General features: G+C 37.0%; 1 protein-coding gene across 4 annotated transcripts in view; it reads right to left on the bottom strand.

Annotated features, from left to right (window-relative positions):
- LOC121734958 (disheveled-associated activator of morphogenesis 1) overlaps window positions 1-19,979 on the bottom strand; it is a 78,840-nt gene that overhangs the window by 39,131 nt on the left and 19,730 nt on the right. For all 4 annotated transcript variants that reach the window (XM_042125607.1, XM_042125608.1, XM_042125610.1 and 1 more), the window contains exon 3: window positions 4,972-5,121. In XM_042125607.1, the coding sequence (XP_041981541.1) occupies window positions 4,972-5,121 (150 nt within the window). The remainder of the gene's footprint in view (window positions 1-4,971; window positions 5,122-19,979) is intronic.

The following is a 19,979-nucleotide window of genomic DNA, read 5'->3' as shown; positions in this document are numbered from 1 at the left end:
ATAACGGAGCCTCTCCGTTATATACACTTATTTTTGTTACACACTGTATAATATATAATATAGCACAACTTGCATCAATATGCGTTCTCCGTCCTATATTACTATAATATCATATTTTGCATAAGACCTAAGACCTAAGTTATGCTAAGTCTAGACCTGCCTTAACCTAGTTTTATTATGTAATTAAATTATTGAACCCAGTTATGAATATGGCTAAGAAATATCATTTACTAGTAAACGGAATTACTAGCTCGTAATGTTACTAGACGATCCGCGCGGCTACTCCGACGTTATTACAAGGAATTCCGTTGGAACCGTGCATTTTCAAAGTAGCCTTTGTTCTTCCCTGTGGTCTACTCTGTGCCAAATTAAATAAAACCGGCCAAGTGCGAGTTGGACTCGCCCATGAAGGGTTCCGAAGCAGCAATAAGGTTTACTTTTATGAAATGAAGTAAATAGTTTTTGATTTATTTTTATATTTTAGTTGATTAAATGAAAGTTACTTTATGGTTTACTATTTATGACGTATAAAAAAAACTACTCGCTAGATCTTATTCAAACCAATTTTCGTTGGTAGTTTTTATAGTAATGTACATCATATATTTTTTTAGACTCATCTTAGTACTTTAGAAGTGGGGACACCACTTTGGAACAGTCTCTCTCGCAAACTATTCAGGTTAGAAAAAATGAATTCTTATCAGAAACTTCAATATGATTTTTAAAGACCTATCTATAGATACCCCACACGCATAGGTTAGATCAGGGGTGCCCAATCTTTTTCTGCCAGCGGCGCACTTACAAGTCAAAGTTTGTTAGGCGTCCATCTCTACCTAGGCTATTACAAAAATATACATAAATAAACACCTTTATTGATTATAGTTGGGTTAAACAAGTAAATAATAATAAATAAATATTTAATCATCTGCCTGCTATGTATAATTCATAATGTTTAAATGTAAATTATATTATAATTAATATTTCTGGTATAGCTAATTATGGAGGATTGACTCTTGCCTTTCCATGGCGTACCAGGGCGCCGCGGCGCACAGTTTGGGAACCCCTGGGTTAGATGAAATTTTTTATTTTATTTCAGATGTAGCTATGGGGACCCCTATAATTTTTAATATTTTTTTTCATTTTTGTATCAAAATCTTAATGCGGTTTACAGACTACATCTACTTACCAAGTTTCAATAGTATAGCTCTTATAGTTTCGGAGTAAAGTGGCTGTGACATACGGACGGACAGACAGACATGACGAATCTATATGGGGTTCCGTATTTTGCCATTTGGCTACAGAACCCTAAAAATCGATCCATTTGTTCTAAGATTACAGCGGTCAGATGAATACAAACTTTTTAGCTTTATAATAATAGTACTAGCTATTTGACCGAGCTTTGCTCGGTATTCGATAAAACACGAATAAAATGACATTTTCTCAAAATGATTCCTAGCTAGATCGATTTATCGCCCCCGAAACCCTCTATATACTAAATGAAAATCGTTGGAGCCGATTCCAAGATTCCAATTATGTATATGTTACGCTCAAAGACCGAAATCGCTCAATGAGCGAAAAAAGGGCTCACAACGCGTTGTGGTAATAGGCAATCACAAAAAGACCATAACGCGAAATTCGTGTCGTGGCTGTTAAGCTATTCATTTTTCTTGATTTGTTCTTGATTGATTAATCGTCCATAGGTAAGGAAGATTATACATATTTGAATTACCACGCATACTACAAAATATTTTTGATTTTACTAAATCACTGCATAACGTGTTTATCATTATTATTTATAAAATATTTATAATTCCATACTATACGTACTAATATTATTACTGTATGTCTGGCGCAAAGTAGTTGCGGGCATCAACTAGTAGTATTATATTTAAATTATATAAATAAAAATAAAACTAAATTTTTATAATTTATTAAGATCAGATTACCTTGTATTAAAAAAAACAACAACAAATAATAACACGTTGCACCAGACAGACAGACAGTAACAATATTAGCACGGATATTATGGAACTATGGATATTTTCAAATAATAATGAAAAACACGTTATGCAGTGATTTAGTAAAACAAAAAATATCTTGTAGTACGCGTGGTAATTTAAATATAATCTTCCATACCTATGGACGATTAATCAATCAAGAACAAATCAAGAAAAACGAATAGCATATCAGCCACCACACGAATTTCGCGATATGGTCTTTTTGTGATTGCCAGAACGCGTCGTGGCCGATTTCATTAGAGCCACGACGCGAATTTCGCGTCGTGGCTGTTTCACTGTGGCCACAACGCGTTGTGAGCCATTTTTTCGCTCATTGAGCGATTTCGGTCTTTGAGCGTAACATATATACAAGAATTGCTCGCTTTTGGATATAAAATAGAAGTATATAAATTATATACGTCTCGTTTGACGTGCTGATACATTATTTATAATGAAACTACAAGGTAATTGTTAATACTTTCTCTATCATGTCTATAATATGTAACGCCTTATAGGTAACTGATATATCAATTATTTTATTAATTATAGTGTAGTACTTATTCTCGTCTACTTTTATGTAACTGCCTGACTAGTACAAAAAAAGTATATTTATGGAACCTTCACACGCTAGCCAACACTGGCCAGATTGTTTTGGCATTGCATTGGCATTAAACCAAACTAACTTAAAAAGGCGAAAGTTTGTGAGTGTGTTTGTAACTTCTTTACGCAAACTTCTAAACAAATTTTGATCTAATTTGACAGGGTACCTAATAGTTTGAGATCCTGGATTAACACTTGTAATGGGATACTTAACACTTTTGTACGGTTCAGCGTGTCGATGAGTTCGTACGTTTTGCCCAATCACCAGTTATATTGTTATGTATAAATTAAACCAAACATATCAAAATAAACGCAGATCATTAACTAGCATCGAGTGTGTATCATTTTATTCCTATCATCAGTATCAGTAGCAGAATCTAGCATCACTACCAACATCTATCATCTACAGGGAACAACCCCTACAACTTTTTATCCCAATAAGTACAATGTTTTCATACTGTACTTATTTCTACATATCCCTTAGGCCTTAAAATTAAACCTAAGAAAATGGTACTATATTTTCGTTAGTATGGCCGTAGCTGGCCATTGAGTAATGTGGTCCAATTAAGTGGTGATTAACGAAGACCAAGTCGTTCGGGGTCACGGTGAATGTTGCTACAGACAGACGGACAGTGACAATTAATTCATGCTAATTATTCACATACACGTTTGTTCATTTCATGAATAAACATAATATTAAAAAAAAAAAGTATGTTTATTAATAACACCATTAACACCATTTGATATAAAATAACTCCAAAACTGATAACGAAAAACATAGAATACCGTTTTTATCTGTAGCGAAAGTGTTTGTGTCTGTCTTTTATCTCTTCATGCTTAAACAGCTAGATAAGAGTTTTTTTATGAAAATTTGTATTGAGACTTCAAGTTCCAGATATTAGATGTTATCCTAGAAATCTTCGGTGCAACGATACGAATGCGATACGATCCAGGTAACTTATAGTCTTTTAATATACTTAATATACTATAAGAGAAGTTGATTCCTAGGCAGATGAGGGACCTACGTAGTTTGGTCGCGTTATGTCAAACCCAGTCGACAGATTATAACCAATATTGAACTGACATAATCCGGCCACATGACGACGGTACATACACTAGAAAAGTTGAGGTATTAGGTAGGTACCACTGGTTGATCTGTGTACCATAATATTCAAGCTTATACAGTAAGGTGAAAGTCCGGTATTGGAACCGGCGACCCGCGCCTATCGCGTTACATCCAGTAACCACGGTCCACTGGGCCGCTTGCACCCGCTTGCTTCACATCAAAGTGTGGACTGCACTTTACACATGTTGCAGTGAAGGGTTAAAATTACCGTAACTAATTCAAATATATTGGCAATGAGCTAGACAAATACGAGCCAGGTTGTCCTACGGATCGAGAGAATTGGAAGACTTCGGGGAAGGCTTTCGCCCAGTAGTGGGACAACATGTTATGCTTTTAATTTTTTTTAAATATCCTAGTAGTTTAACTACGAGGTTTAACGCTGCGTCGACTATGGTTGGTAATTCGTAAAAAAAATGTCCACGTTGGTCCATGATTGACAAATCCATGCGTATATGTAAGCGCGTATATGGGACATAATATTATAAAATAAATAAAATAAAAATTGTTTTATTTCTGAATAGATTTGAAACCAATGCTTTCAAAACGTCGCGTCGGTGCTACGCCTACTTATGCCTACCACCGGTTCGGGAACTGACCCTGCGAGAAGAACCGGCGTAAGAAACTCGCCCGGGCCCAATTTTTATCAAAATTTCGTTTTTGACTGCTTACATATTCGTATAACAGCTGCGAAAATATGGCAACAATCATATTTAACAAATCCATCACATAGCAATGGGCTGAATAGTGAATAGGCTCTAAAATTTCGCATGCTGATCAAGCTGTTTGGCTAGCACAAAATTGGGCCTACTTCAATTGGTGAATAATACACACTATTATTGGTATTTTAACAATCAAGCCGCCTCTATACCTTGGGCTATAATGGGCAACCGCAAATTGTGTTCTTGATTATCACCACAATTGTACATCTGAAATATAGGAAATTTTAGACGAATATTTTTGCGTTTATTATGGCCCAAGTCCCAACGTATAGACAGGGCCGGAGTTACATATTTATGAGTAAAAGAGACTTTAATTTTGCCGCCCTAATGTACGAACTCGGCCGCCATCTTAGGACCCTGCGGCCGTCCATAGGACATGGCCTATACTGCGGACTGCCTATACATAAATCCAAAGCTGCCTACATGGCTGATTCTAAACGGCCCATAAACGTATTTAGTATGTACCATGGCATAGAGTTTGTATTTATCTGGGGGCATGGCAGTGGCACAGCCAAGCCTAGATAGTATTTACCTGCAAACACGAGCACAGCGGCCAGCGCCGGCGCAGCGCGTGCGGCATCTTGCGCGCGGGCTCGGGCGGGGGGTCGCCGCACGCCCAGCGCACGAGACGCGCGCGCGCCGCGGCCGCCGCCTCCACGCCGCTCGACCACGACGGCAGGCCCTGGGGACAAAGAAGACGGGTGTTATAATTGAGAGGTCAACTAAGAGTGGACGACAGTTCTGTAGTGGACGGATATGGGCTGATGATGAAGATGATGGTGATGGCGGTGGTGGTGTTGGTGATGATGATAATAATGATGATGACGACAATACACAGATGAATGAAGACAAGAAACATGTAAGAGACGTTGAAGAAGAATATACAAGATAGTGGCATAAGACACGAATTCCAAAACATAAGTAAAGCTGCGCAGGTAAAAAAGTAAAATAGCTGCGTTTCCACTGAAGCCGAGCAGAGCGGAGCGGAGCTTAGCGGTGCCGAATTGACCAATCACCGTGCTCAAAATCTTCGGTATCATTCCTCTGGAATAGCACGATTGGTCAATTCGGGTACCGCTAAGCTCCACTCCGCTTCAGTGGAAACGCAGCCTAAAAAAATCTTAGCAAGTTGTCAAAATAGTGATAATACATAATATAGTATAACCGCAACGCTTGTCGCGACGGTAGGTCAAGTAAAGATAAAAAAAAGATAGGAATAACAAAAATAAGATAAGCTAAGATTTTAGGAAGACCACAAACAGTTATCGGGTGAAGATATAGATTGCCGGGACTTATTAACATATTATTAAATACCTAATTACCTACTTATAATAACAGTAAAAATAAATTCAGTGTAATTGGCAATTTGACGGCTTGCCGATTAATTGATTCTAATTACTTCACATCCTACCGCAACCGATCGGGCGAGACTGTTACAATACAATTTACATATTGCTTTGCCTATTGAGACATCGTGTTTACATGTTGGTAAAAAGGTGCCGGTTAAAAGCGGATGACATGAAGCAACAGCAGACAACGTGTCGCAGCGACACCACTGCCATTCGTCATGCCACTGCCGCTGCCTTAGTAAGTAAGTAACAAAACTAAATTTACTGTGTGTATGAGTGCCGTGTAATAAATTTCACTGTAAAACTAGCGGCGCTGTCCGCTGAAAGACCAAATTTTTTTTTCACTTTTGTATGGGGAAACTCGTGACGCTTGGGCGCTTGCCCATAAAAATCTAAAAAAAAATTGGTTCTTCAACGCTGCTACTTTCACAGTGACCACAGACATATATCTTGATCTATTTCTGTGCAGTGAACTCTATACAAAGGATACATCTATACCTACGAATATTAAAAACTGAGGAAGAGTAACTGTCAAAAAATTTGTCCAAGAGTCTACAAAATGTGACCTGAATACATGCATACTTTATGCATGTATTCGGTACATAATTTTGTGTAAATATAGAAGTGACAATTAATGTCAACGGCTTTATTTCGTAAATTTGTGTTTCATTGCTATTGCCATATTTTAGTGTGCGAAAAGGAACCAAATTCAAAACGGTTGAATACATACTGCACAGATTTTAGTATGGGAGTTACGTTTCCTTAGTTTTTATTATTCGTAGATCTATAATACCCTCTAAACTCTAAAGTATTATCACTTAGTTTTGTTACGTGTGCATAGAGGGCTGAGTGTAAACGCTCACTCGCGTCGTTACTGCCGCAGAAATCAGAAGTATTGAGGTCAATATTGCCGGCAACGCGAGGAGCAGCGGTAGTGGCTGAATGTAAGCGACGCTTACGTGTTTGTATGAAATTTCCTCCAAAATTACATGGAATGTTCATACAAACTCATAGAAACCAGACGGCAGACGTGTCGCTGCGATTCTCGTCTGCTGTTCCTTCAGGTCGCCCGCTTCCAACCGATACCTTTACAATACAATTTACATATTGCTTTGCCTACATCATGTTTACGTGTTTGTAGGACTTTCTCAACCAGCGGATGGGCGCCTTACCAATCTTCCGTTGACAGTGGATACAGTAGTTTATGGAGAAAATATACAGAGGAAGGAGACGCTTAGATGATTTTCACATTTTTCCGCTTTGATGGGAAGTTGGTAAAAACAACTAGGTACAATAATTTCAAGGCAATAAAGGTACTCTAAATGTAATTCAGTCTATCTAAGCGAGTAGAATATATAAAATAGAAAGGATCAGATAAGACCAAAACTCGAAACCACAATATCAGAAACAAAATAAACAAAACACCAATTTATAATCTGAGTCTAGAGAACATAAAATATGCATTTATAATGAAGCCGATTAATCAAGTTATCTATGCAAATATCATATTTATCTAACCGTGTTTTAGAACCTGTCAAAATTAATTAGCTATCACCTGAGGCTATTGGAGAAAAATCACAAATAAAATCATGAACGTATAATTAACGCGTTATAAATCACAAAATATTAGGACATAAAATATTATAATAAACGCGTCAATTTATAATGTTTAGAAATCTCAATAATAACAGTTAAAGTTTACACGGACTAGAAGAAGCTACTACAAGCTGGTACAAAATGTAATGGTAAAAATCTGTTGTGTCAGCTGAATCAACCTTTAGCACTAAGAGTTCAAGTTCTCAACACCCCAAATATTCATTTTTATCCACTAGGTTTCTTCTTTATCAGGGCGAGCGAAGGTATATCCTACAACCTTTCATTTTGTGGTACACTTTACGAAAAAACTATCATTCCTATTGATTTATGCTTTAACATAGTAATTTTTATTTATATGTAGATGTATTATCATCAGTCAGTCAATGTTTTTTATAATATAAAATCTTAAATATATGTATAATATAAAAGTATTAAATATATTTCCGTTATCTGGTACGCGTAACACAAGTCCTTCAGGTACTTACCACGGGGCCAGACTGACGTGGTGTGAAGCGTTTAAAAAAAAATATGTAGATGTGTCATCATCAGTCATTCCAGCCTTCAAGGTGTGACGACGCGAGCCCTCACAAAGCTCGGCTTTTAGCTAGTTTTTAAACCGATTGGGGTTCTTCGGCTTTAACGTAGGCAGTAAATATTATGTGCATCAATTTTCCGTAATCGATTTTAACGAATCTTTAAATGTGTTCAATAATCGAGTGGCGCGGAAGGCGAAAACGTTACCGTTTGACTTTCATTGTGCTGACGCAACCTTAGGAAGTGTGGAATGCGAACGCCCGTAGACGAGACTAGACGTAGAATATGGAGAATTATCAATAATGTTTGATTAATTTCCTGTTTCTAAAGGCTTCTTCACAGAAGTTCCAGCGTTGTTGATTAACTAACAGCATTAGCCAATCGAATACGCTTATTAATAGATAAACTCCTCAAAGAAGCTCACGAACCAGCCAAAAAAACCTGTTACAAATTATAGGATAAACGTAGATGTTTGACTTTTTCACATATTATGACAGACATTTTGTTTGAGAAATCAAATTAGGTACACCGCGTGAATACTAATTGGAAAATTATGAGACACGTTCTAAATATTGATCAGATAAATATGAAATAGGATCTGAATAATTTAATTAATTGTCGATTAATTAAATTAACACAAATATTAGAAGCGAAATCTAAAAGTGCAGCTTCTAGAATAGTTCAACATCGAACATAGCACGCTCGATTAGAGAATGCCAGTAAAAATATGATCACAACAGAGTATAATTTATCGTACAAATCACCAGGCACCACTTATGTCAGCTACACACGAAGGTTACAGGCCTTTCCGGAAAAAATATTTCATACATAGACAATTTCTTCCTTTTTATGTATTAATGATAAATATATGTTTATTTATTTGGTAACATAAGCAAAAGAATATTACACACTACATTTATAATAATAATTGTAATCGTATGTCTATCTACTTTGCTTGAGATCATTGCACCTTTTTAATAAGACTTATAACAAATACGATTAAAAAGATTGACCCTGCAACCATGTTGACTGCCTGAAATTAATTTACCTTAGAAATCAAAATCTTAAAGAATCTTAGCCTTATCGTAGATCCTCCCAACTTCACTCTCAAGCTCAGTTCTGCTCTTGATCCTATTGACCTTCAGCACCCAACCACGTTTCATCATCTGAACTTTATCCGACATTTGCGCTTGCGCAGATTGGAACGATAACTGACGTTACAACGACTACAAAATCGGGTTAGGCGAATTGAGCAACTGTTAGCTTTGTATGCATTCTTTGGTTTATTGTTTTCATAATACACAATATTATTACTCGTATTCAGTAAAGAGCTACGAAACAAGAAGCAAAAAGCATGAAGATAGGCGATATACTTATTTTTCAAAACTTAAACAACGGCTAGTTCGCTAAGAAATCAAAGGCCTATAATAAAATACATTCGGACAAGATGTATAGCTATGCCCACACTATGCGCTTTCATCTTCAATTTTCGTCATCTTCTTTCATTCAACTTTCATTTTGGCGCATTCAATAATAACGAACGCAACGCCAACTGTCATTTTAATAACAAAGCGAAAGTTTTGGATGGTCAAAGGGCATGCGTCGCGGGCATGCCTCACGTTCGCTGTTGACTGCGCTATAACGCATGACTTGACGAACAGAAAAAGGCACAGTGTGGACAAAGTCCTTTACAAAGTTTTTAGAAGTGAGATGACGCCTTTTATTGCTTAAGGAGGACTAAAGGCTTCCTCCACCGCCCCGGGGAAGTGCAGCAGGGGTACGTCGGTCTTCCTCCGGAAGTTTACCAACTTAAGTCACTTAATGCCCTGCATCCAGCCGTAGAACTTTGCTTCATAGTGCCCAAGCGAGATGTCACCTAGCCTCAGTAAAAGCTCAATGTGCCATCAATCATGAAACTATTAGATCAAACGGAAACACAGTAACATTTCTTCACGACTTATCAGCTGTCATCTCCATACCGTACTTCCGTTTGCCCCAATGATTAATGCCTGATGGCATGGTACACATTTCTCTGAGGAAGCACCACAAACTGGTACAAGATAAACAATGCCGGCAACACAATGGCCGAGTCAGCTGACCGTGAACTCGATGGTGGCGTAACAATGTACGGCCTGAGGGATCCAGGCGGTGGGGAAACTTCCTCGGGCGAATTGGATTCAGTATAACTACCGATGTCGGAAAGATTACCGAGTGTTTCCGACCCTTTTCCCGACGACTCCTACAGCCTCAAGAGTCAAGATTGCAGAAAATTGTAGAACCTTGAGTGACGCAATTCGCCATAAGCAAATTATTATCGGTTCGATAGAATAAACCATGACCTTTTTGAATATATTTTATGCTTTGTATATAATCCTGGACAGTACATTATTCAAATGATGGGAAGCTACCAGATGAAGCGCTTTGCGTCATCTATGTCCCTAGAAAGCATGATATAATCTGTAAAAAACAATTTCTAGGAAGTTGTTTGTTCTTTTACTTCATCACCGCCGCATCTTTCACCAATAAGTATGTTCCTTCAGATCGTTGATAAACTTCTGACAGGTTTGACCTTAGATTTGACGGCACTTTCTACGTTGGGGTGATAACGGTGATAAGGTAAAAGTTGACAACCACCTTTCTTTGTGGAACGAAAAATACTCCTTAAGGGTGAAGCCAAACGAGCGTAATTTGTGAGTCGCAGAATTTCGGCTGGCAGAAATTCTGCTGCATTCAGTTAGAAATTCTGCTACTCACGACTCACAAAATTACGCTCGTTTGGCTTCACTCTTAGAATTGAGCATTTGTAGACGTCGTCTTGAGATTTTTGCTAAGAAAAAAAATTTGGTGACTCTGACTCATCGGCAATGATGACCTTGATTCATGTACGAGTAGGTTAAATAAATAAATTTCGAGGCATAATTAATTATCAATTATCATTTACGACAGAGGCGCAGCAGGCATTTATAATTTACATAAAAGTTGAAACCCGTTTGCGAACAAAGAGACAAGACCGCCTTGTTCGGACAACGTAGGTCAGACTGGATGAGATTTCCAGGTTCTGCGTGACCTAGGTTTTGCATTTCCGCATCATCATCATCGTCATGATTATCACCACTTTCAACAACGTCATTATCATCAGCCCACTCAATTTTGTTTCGGGAGCTAATAGTTATTCTGAATTACTTAAATCAAATACAGTTGCAAATTTTTAGAACTACTGAAAATCCATTGCTGTTGAATAGAATAGACTTCTCTAGTTTAAAATGTCTCTTAATTTCAGTCTTACATACAGACACATTTTTCAGGTAGAGACAACTTTCAATTTCGGTAAATTTAAGAAGCACGTGAACGAATTACTATCTACTTATGTTTAAACTGAGATTGGCATATAAACACTTCATAAAACAAAAATTGGCTCATCCCATACATTCAAAGAGCAAGTTTATGGAATTCTCATCGAAGAACCCATAGTCGATCCCCTAAACGTGAGAAACCTCGAGGCCAAAAAACGTAATGAGAATTTGACGACATTTGGAATGCCTTTATTACATCTCGCTTAGATCTCGTTGTCTCTCAAACATGGCGCGACCTTTTATGTAACCCCACTTACACTTTTACCGATTCGAAGAATTCGTACTGGTCAATGAACTTTGTTTTTCGTGGAATGAGATCGGTAAAGGAGCAGGCATTACCCAGACATTATAAACCGTTCTATCGCCTTGATATTTTCTATAATTGACTTTTGGAATTTTGACCAATGAAGCTGATAATATCTAAACTAAACGACCGAATCTACTGATTACTTCAAGCGGTTTATGTCTGTAAACGTCAATCGGTCTTTGAGCTATGAATTCGAATTTTGCTGATTATTAGAAAGAGAGATTTAATATTGCACACAGAGCCATTATAAACCATAGTAAAATCGGCATGACGAACATTGGCAAGTGTACTTACATCATGTTTATTACCATCCGTTTCCTGTAAGTGAAGAGTAAAACTTTCATCAATTTCCGTTAGTCTAAAACTGTCCTGTGAAAGCAAGGATATCATAAATACTAATACATAACTACTAACTTTTTTTTTATGAAATAAGGGGGCAAACGAGCAAACGGGTCACCTGATGGAAAACAACTTCCGTCGCCCATGGACACTCGCAGCATCAGAAGAGCTGCAAGTGCGTTGCCGACCTTTTAAGAGGGAATAGGGTAATAGGGGAGGGTAGGGAAGGGAAGGGAGGGGAATAGTTGAGGGTAGGGAAGGGAATAGGGTAGGGGTTAGGGGATTGGGCCTCCGGTAAACTCACTCACTCGGCGAAACACAGCGCAAGCGCTGTTTCACGCCGGTTTTCTGTGAGAACGTGGTATTTATCCGATCGAGCCGGCCCATTCGTGCCGAAGCATGGCTCTCCCACCATGCTTCAATGCAATATAATCTCAGATCGCATTAAAAATAATATATAGATGAGTTCTACAAAATAAGACCGGTTTTTTTTAACGTTGACTCAAAATTTGCTAGTGACACTCAACCAATCGCTAAAGATTACTTTTTAAATCCATAAACTTATAATATACTGTTTAAATCACTAAAGATATGTAACAAGTTGTAACTTTTATGCATCTGTAATCTGTATGTGTAAACGCGTAAAAATAAAGTACATAGCTTCAGTTTTGCTTACAAGAAAGGTGTTGCGTTATCTTTTTAGGGTTCCGTAGCCAAATGGCAAAATACGGAACCCTTATAGATTCTCTGTGTATGTCTGTCTGTCTATCTGTCTATCCGTCTGTATGTCACAGCCACTTTTCTCCGAAACTATAAGAGCTATACTATTGAAACTTGGTAAGTAGATGTAGTCTGTGAACGGCATTAAGATTTTGATACAAAAAATGGAAATATTAAAAATATTAGGGGTTTCCATAGCATAGGTACAACTGAAAGAATAAAAAAATATTTTTCATCTAACCTATGCGTGTGGGGTATCATATTGAGGTTTCCAGTGTCATTTTTTCTAACCTGAATACTTTGCGAGAGAGGCTCTTCCAAAGTGGTAAAATGTGTCCCCCCCGCCCCCTCTAACTTCTAAAGTAGGGGCACGATAATTCTAAATATAATATGCTGTACATTACTATAAAAACTACCAACGAAAATTGGTTTGAACGAGATCTAGCAAGTAGTTTTTTTATACGTCATAAATTGTTAACCTCAATTTGAATTTGATTAAATCAACTGAAAAAAAAATCAAAAATCCTTTTAATTTCATAGAAATAAACCTTATTACTGCTGCGGAACCCTTCATGGGCGAGTCCAACTCGCACTTGGCCGGTTTTTTTATCTTAGTCTATTACTAGTAAGTATACGTAGTAATAATAAATAAGCACATAACAGTAATAACTACGTAATAAAATGGCGACCAGTTTTTATGAAACCTTGCTAGCTATAATTCCGGGTAGCCGGTAGGAAATATCTAGTAAATTCCAATGTCCAGATCATCGGCCGTTTCAAACTTGTTGTCATTATCAAGAACATAGATAAAGTCTACTTGTACGTGGGAGAGCCATGCTTCGGCACGAACGGGCCGGCTCGACCGGATAAACACCACGTTCTCACAGAAAACCGGGGTGAAACAGCGCTTGCGCTGTGTTTCGCCGAGTGAGTGAGTTTACCGGAGGCCCAATCCCCTACCCTATTCCCTTCCCTACACTCCCCTATTACCCTATTCCCTCTTAAAAGGCCGGCAACGCACTTGCAGCTCTTCTGATGCTGCGAGTGTCCATGGGCGACGGAAGTTGCTTTCCATCAGGTGACCCGTTTGCTCGTTTGCCCCCTTATTTCATAAAAAAAAAAAGTCTCACATAAGATGTAAGACAGCAGATAGGATTTTTTATGTTTATTCACCGCTATCAATAGTCATAGACCACAGGTGGTCAACGTGTGTTTTTCGTGTGTGGTCTTCTTTCGAAAGTACAAATAACTATTACGTTCAACATTTCTTTTTTTATGGTTCCGTACCCAAAGGGTATAAACGGGACCCTATTACTGAGACTTCGATGTCTGTCCGTCTGTCCGTCTGTCTCCAGGCTGTACTCAAGAACGGCAATAGCTAGAGAGTTGAAATTTTTACAGATTATGTATTTCTATTGCCGCTATAACAACAAATACCAAAAACAAAATAAATTCAATATTTAAGGGGAGCTGCCATACAACAAACGTGATTTTTCAAACATTTTCTGCTCGGTATCAAATCATCAATGATGACAACAGGTAGGCACTTGAAATGTACACAAAATACTCAACTGTATTTATACTAAGTTAATAATTAATAATAAAATTTAATAATTACTCCCATACAAAAAACACAATTTTCACTATTTTTGCTCTATAATGGTACGAAACCCTTCGTGCCTTCGGGCCAAGTGCGAGTCCAACTCGCACTTGGCCGATTATTTTTTATGATTTGTATTAATGGTAAAAGGTTTAGTTCACATTTTTTTATTATTATGTAGGAAATTCCATGATTGTCTTTCAGCGCTGAGAGAACTTTACACAAGGGACACGTATACATTAGACATCCTAATTCCTAAAGTTATTATCACTTAGTTTTGTTACACCGGCCTGTATAATAGGTATAGTCAAATCAAATCAAATCAAATCATTTCATTCAGGCATCAGAGGAGAGATAGTAGTAGTAATAATTAATAACTATTAAAGTCTTTTCTCCTAATATCAAACTTCTATAGACTTCCAGGAATATTTTTAAACTAAAATCAGCCAAATCGGTTCAGCGGTTCTCGAGTTTTAGCGACACTAACAAAATTCATTTTTATTTGAATAGATTAAAGTGAATGCAAATTTATGTTCATGTTCAATTAAATACAACAAATTATATGACATTAACATAAGCAAACGTCAATCAGTATGGCCATAATTTTATAGACCCGTGTCTCAGATAATTAAGATCGGGTATCAGTGTCTAAGGCCGAGTATGTCGGAAATGTATGACAGTTTAACAGTTTACATTCCAATTAAATGTCCTTACCAAATAATAAATATTACAAAGAAAATCAATGTCACTTTTATGATTTTATCTCTTAGAGTTAGCGTTAATATTTAAAATGCATAATAGATTACATAAATAAGTTACCTATTATTATACTTACAGCCCTTAGAGCTGGCGCGCACTACGACTTTTTGTCGCGCGATTATTTTACCGACCGACCAAAATTCAAATAAAATGTGACTTTATGACAAAGGCTATAGCTTTCATTTTCTACCGACATTGGTCTAGCAACCCATGCCGCCGCTGCTTTTCAGTGGCGTAGAGCAAAATGAAATCTATAGCTTATGTCATAAAGTGGCATTTTATTTGAATTTGTGTAAGTCGATAAAATAATCACGCGACTAAAAGTCGTAGTGCGCGCCAGCTCTTACAGGTAAGGCTATTCAGGTAATATATACATACATAATAGCTAAGTACCTTTTTAAATTTTCACTTACAGTATCCCTGAGGCACACTAACTTTAAAGTAATACTTACCTTTTTCAGAACTAAAAGTAGTAGTTGTGCTAATAAATATACACTCCAGAGCATTTAAACTACCTACCATGACAAATAAGAATAAAATCCGTTCAGCAGTTTTTGCGTGAAGAAGTAACGAACAACGTTCACAAACTTTAACCAAAAAAGTTAGTAAAACTATCAAATATCAATGAAAAGAAAACCATCAAAGTTATAATAAAAAAAGATTTCTCTTTCTAGAATCGCAAACACTATGCAAAAAGTTATTGCAATTTATTTAAATTCAACACAATTATTTCCAGTCATCCAAATACATAGAAAATCAGCGTTACCGTGCAGAATAAGTCGATTTCTTTTCTTATATCGTAAACATAATACAATAGGCCAAAACATGATTGAAAAATGAAGAGAAAGATTTTTTGTATATCCATAGCAATTTTATAAATGCGAAATTTTGTCTGTCTGTCTGTACCTCTATACGTTTAAAGTTTAAACAGTTGAACTGATATTGATAAAATTCGGTATAAAGATACTTTGGCCGAAGGATATAATAGCTTTTATTCCGGAAAATGTATGATTCCCACAATTTAATACCTAGACCGTGGGAATAGCAGACACAATTATAGATTTTCAATTGTTATGCGGCAGCCAGGTGCCGCTTGGGGATTGATGGGTTAAATAAAAGCAGTTATCCCAACCCGCGGCCCGCCGGGACTTTATCTGTGGCCCGCGTGATGTTAAATCATTTTGAAATTCATGCCCACCGACAAAATAATGTAAAGTCGTCGTAAAGGTCGTGAAATTTGTATTCTTAATAGCTGTCCCGGTGAACTTCGTGTCACTTAAAAACCTTCCCTGGACTTCTACGAATATTTTAAGACTAAAATTAGCCCAAATCGTTCAGGAAAATACATTTTTATATATATAGATTCTTAAGATGGTCTAGGTACTGTACAATAATTATTGTACATACAGACAATGTGGGCCCTGAAAGAAGTAAGGACATAGGGTATCCCGGAAAATGTCCGGTTAATCAGATTTTAATCGACGTAAAATATTTTGTTTAAGAAAATTCATTCTGAATTAAAAAAAAATCAGTTCGAGTTTTTATACTGCAACTTCACGCATGCTAAAGCTATCTGAAATCACGTAAACGTGTTGTACATGTGTGTGTGCGCTCAATTCAGGGCAATATGAAGACGATCTACTGTACAGTAAGAGCCATGCCACACGATGCGGTGCGGCGCCTGACCGGTGCCGCTCCGGTTTCCTACATATAAAAATGTATGGTATGGCACACGGCGCCGTCCGGTGCGCTCCTATACTGCACCGCACGCGCACCGGAATCGAGACGAGGCGGGGAGGGGTGTATGTATTGGTAGTTGGTGGAGCTCGAGTCCGTCGCTGCTACGGTACTGCAAAACGTTGCGGTGCCGCACTCACCGTGCGGCCGGTAGTCCGGCGAGATGGCCTCCAGTGCAGCACCGCACCGCGTCGTGTGGCATGGCTGTGACAGTCACCGTGACCGCCACACGGCCGTCACTGTGTCAGCGGGTCGCGGGCCGCACGCCGCTCACGTACTGAGTGAAAGTGTACTGACCGCTCCGTGGAGACGAGCCATTGATACAGGTGAAGATGATTACGATGTTATGGTGATGAGACGAAAGAATCCTGTTATTTATAAAGGCCTGGTGTTTGGTAATGAGACGAAAAACTCTTGTCAATTATTATGCAGGCTACGGCCAGATGCCTACAGAGTACAGATAATGAAATATCTTTTGATGATGATAATAATTATTATGATGGTGAGGACTTTTCGGTAAAAGAACATCTGAGAGTGTATTGACCGCTTCGTTGAGACGAATCATTGATACAGGTGATGATGATGATAATTAGGACGTTTTGGCGATGAGACGAAAAACTCTTGTCAATTATATAGGCTAGAGCTGACTCTAGCCTATATAATTGACAAGAGTTTTGCCTACAGGTAATAAAATATATATAATTGATGATGATAAGCTGATACTCAATTTTTCGGTAATGTGACATTGGAAAGTGTACTAACCGCTCCGTGCGAAGGAGACATTAATACAGGTGGTGATGATGATTGGGATTTTTTGGTGATGGGTCGAGGAAAAATGTACTGACTACTGCCCACGAGGAGTAGTACCAGGAGTAGTCAGTCAAGTCATTGATACAGGTGATGATAATGATAATTAGGAGAATATTAGGAGTTTTTGATAATGGGACATAAGAAAGTGATAGCTAGGTAAGGAAGACTCATTAATACAGATGGTGGTGGTAGTGGTGATGATGATCATTGAGTATGTACTGAAGAGACATGTCATTGATACAAGTGATCTCTTCTCTAAAGGCTATGATGGGTCAGGCAAAAAGGCCTTAATACTCTTTCTTACGGGCTATGGATCGGGCAAGATTAGATTATCTGAATTCTAATAAATAACACCGTCCTCCGTAGTTAGTAGTACTACGTGGTACTACTAATAATTTAAAACTACAAATCTTTTAAATTAAATAATGTTCCAAAGCTTATAAAGAATTAAAAGTCAAAAGGTTATGAAATCTTTTGTAACAAAGTAACAAAGTTAAGTCTAGACAGCGAGATCACGATTCCTCGATTTGAACTTAAGTGGAGTAAAACAAACAATTCTCTGAAATTGTAGTAATTAAATATTATGAAACGTAGCGACAAGAAACTGGTTGTTTTCGTTAACTTAATACGCCAATATTGGGGAATAATAAGAAATAAAATAAAATGAAATAAAAATTGTTTTATTTCTGAATAGATTTAAGAAAACTAGAGATCGCCCAATGATCGAAATTCAACCTTAGTTTCAACGAAATTAGGACTACTACCTATATTTTGTAAAAAATATTGACTTTATCATATTTTTTTCAACTCTTGTCTCTGGGACTTAGCTAATCTCAGTCTGGCCGTGTATAAGCATTGTCTAATTATAGTATCTTAGATTCAATAAAAAAAAACTATAATTTATTTTCAATTTGTCAACTTGTTGTCAACAGACTTCAACCATAAATAAAAGAGTATAATTCGTATGTTTAGGCTTGTCACTCAAAAATCAGTCATTTCTCATGTGTGTGTGTTGTAGTGTGTGTAATGTTTTATTTGTTAAAAAAATGTATGATGAAAGCATAATTTCAAAATAATATTAGTTCGATGCACTCCTTCACCATATAAACTATAACTGTGCAAAATTTCATGCACCTACGTTTCCTCATTTTTCGTAAAAAGGGTTACAAAGTTTTTCGTTCGCGTATTAATATTATGATGTTTTCAGAACGTTGATACTACATGATGCCTACCGCCGGTTCGGGAACTAACCCGGCGAGAAGAACCGACGTACGAAACTCGCGTGTCTATAACATGACAAACATAAACATTATAAAGTCAAAAGTATACATGTCTGTCTGTTACCTAATAAAACTCAAATCGCTGACGGCTAAGCAGATTTTGATACTAAAAGAGATACTTTGGGTACTCTTGTTAATATTTTAATTTTAATGTGTGCACATGTTTATTACGTTACGATCTAGATCTTATATTTAAATTTAAATGTATTTTTTTTTATGAAATAAAAATATGCAAACGAGCAAACGGGTATATATTATATTTGTGTTTAGTTGTGTTTTTTGGAATAAAATAAATAAAAGGTACCGGTGAAGAATTTAGTGTAACGGGCAACATGCTCTAAATTCCTAATAAGCGCATAATTTTAAATAAGTTATGAAATAACCCTTTGGTCATTTCACCTCTTTTCTTTCACAACCCTAAAATACTTAACGATCGCTAACGCCAAGTTGCATATTAAGCTCGTAAATTCTCGGTTGCTTAGATCTTTGTGTGGTTTTGATTGGTTTATTATTCGATCTTAAGGTTACAATTAATTAAATTAAATGCCAACAATACAGCCTGTGAGGTTCATAAAAGGCTTAATTGCGAGAATAATAGGCGAGTAATGAAATTGAGAATGAACAATTAACATTAAGGCGATTATAATGTGGCAGTACATGGGGTAAACATACATACAGACATACATTCAATAAGTAACTTGAGATATAAGACGTTAATATACATATTATATATTCTGTAATTATTAAGAAGTATCGGTCTGTATGTCTGTCAGTTACCTCTCGTCGGTTTTTTTTATTTTTATACACAAAATACCTGTATAGGTATTTCATAATTATTACAATCTAGCCTAACTAAGACTAATAGGTTATTTTACGTTCACTTAATCTGCTAAGTAGAGTTAGAAGTAAACCGCTGAAATGATTTTGATGTCATTTGAATTAGTAGAATCACGAGGTCACATGGTAGATTGGATATTGTGAAAATGTACGGTTCCCTTGCCATAAACAAAGTTGCGAGCTAGTAGCTACATGTACAATATTCTAATCAAAATATTGCAATTTGCAATAATCTTCAGAAAAGTTGTAGCCAAAAGCCAAATATAGACACAAAATTGTGTACACATAATATCTGAAAATGCAACTTGTATCTATGTTA

The sequence above is a fragment of the Aricia agestis genome, chromosome 16 (assembly GCF_905147365.1).
Source record: "Aricia agestis chromosome 16, ilAriAges1.1, whole genome shotgun sequence".
NCBI lineage: Eukaryota > Metazoa > Arthropoda > Insecta > Lepidoptera > Lycaenidae > Aricia > Aricia agestis.
Note: the sequence above shows the minus strand (reverse complement) of the source record. Positions and strands in the feature narration are given on the sequence as shown.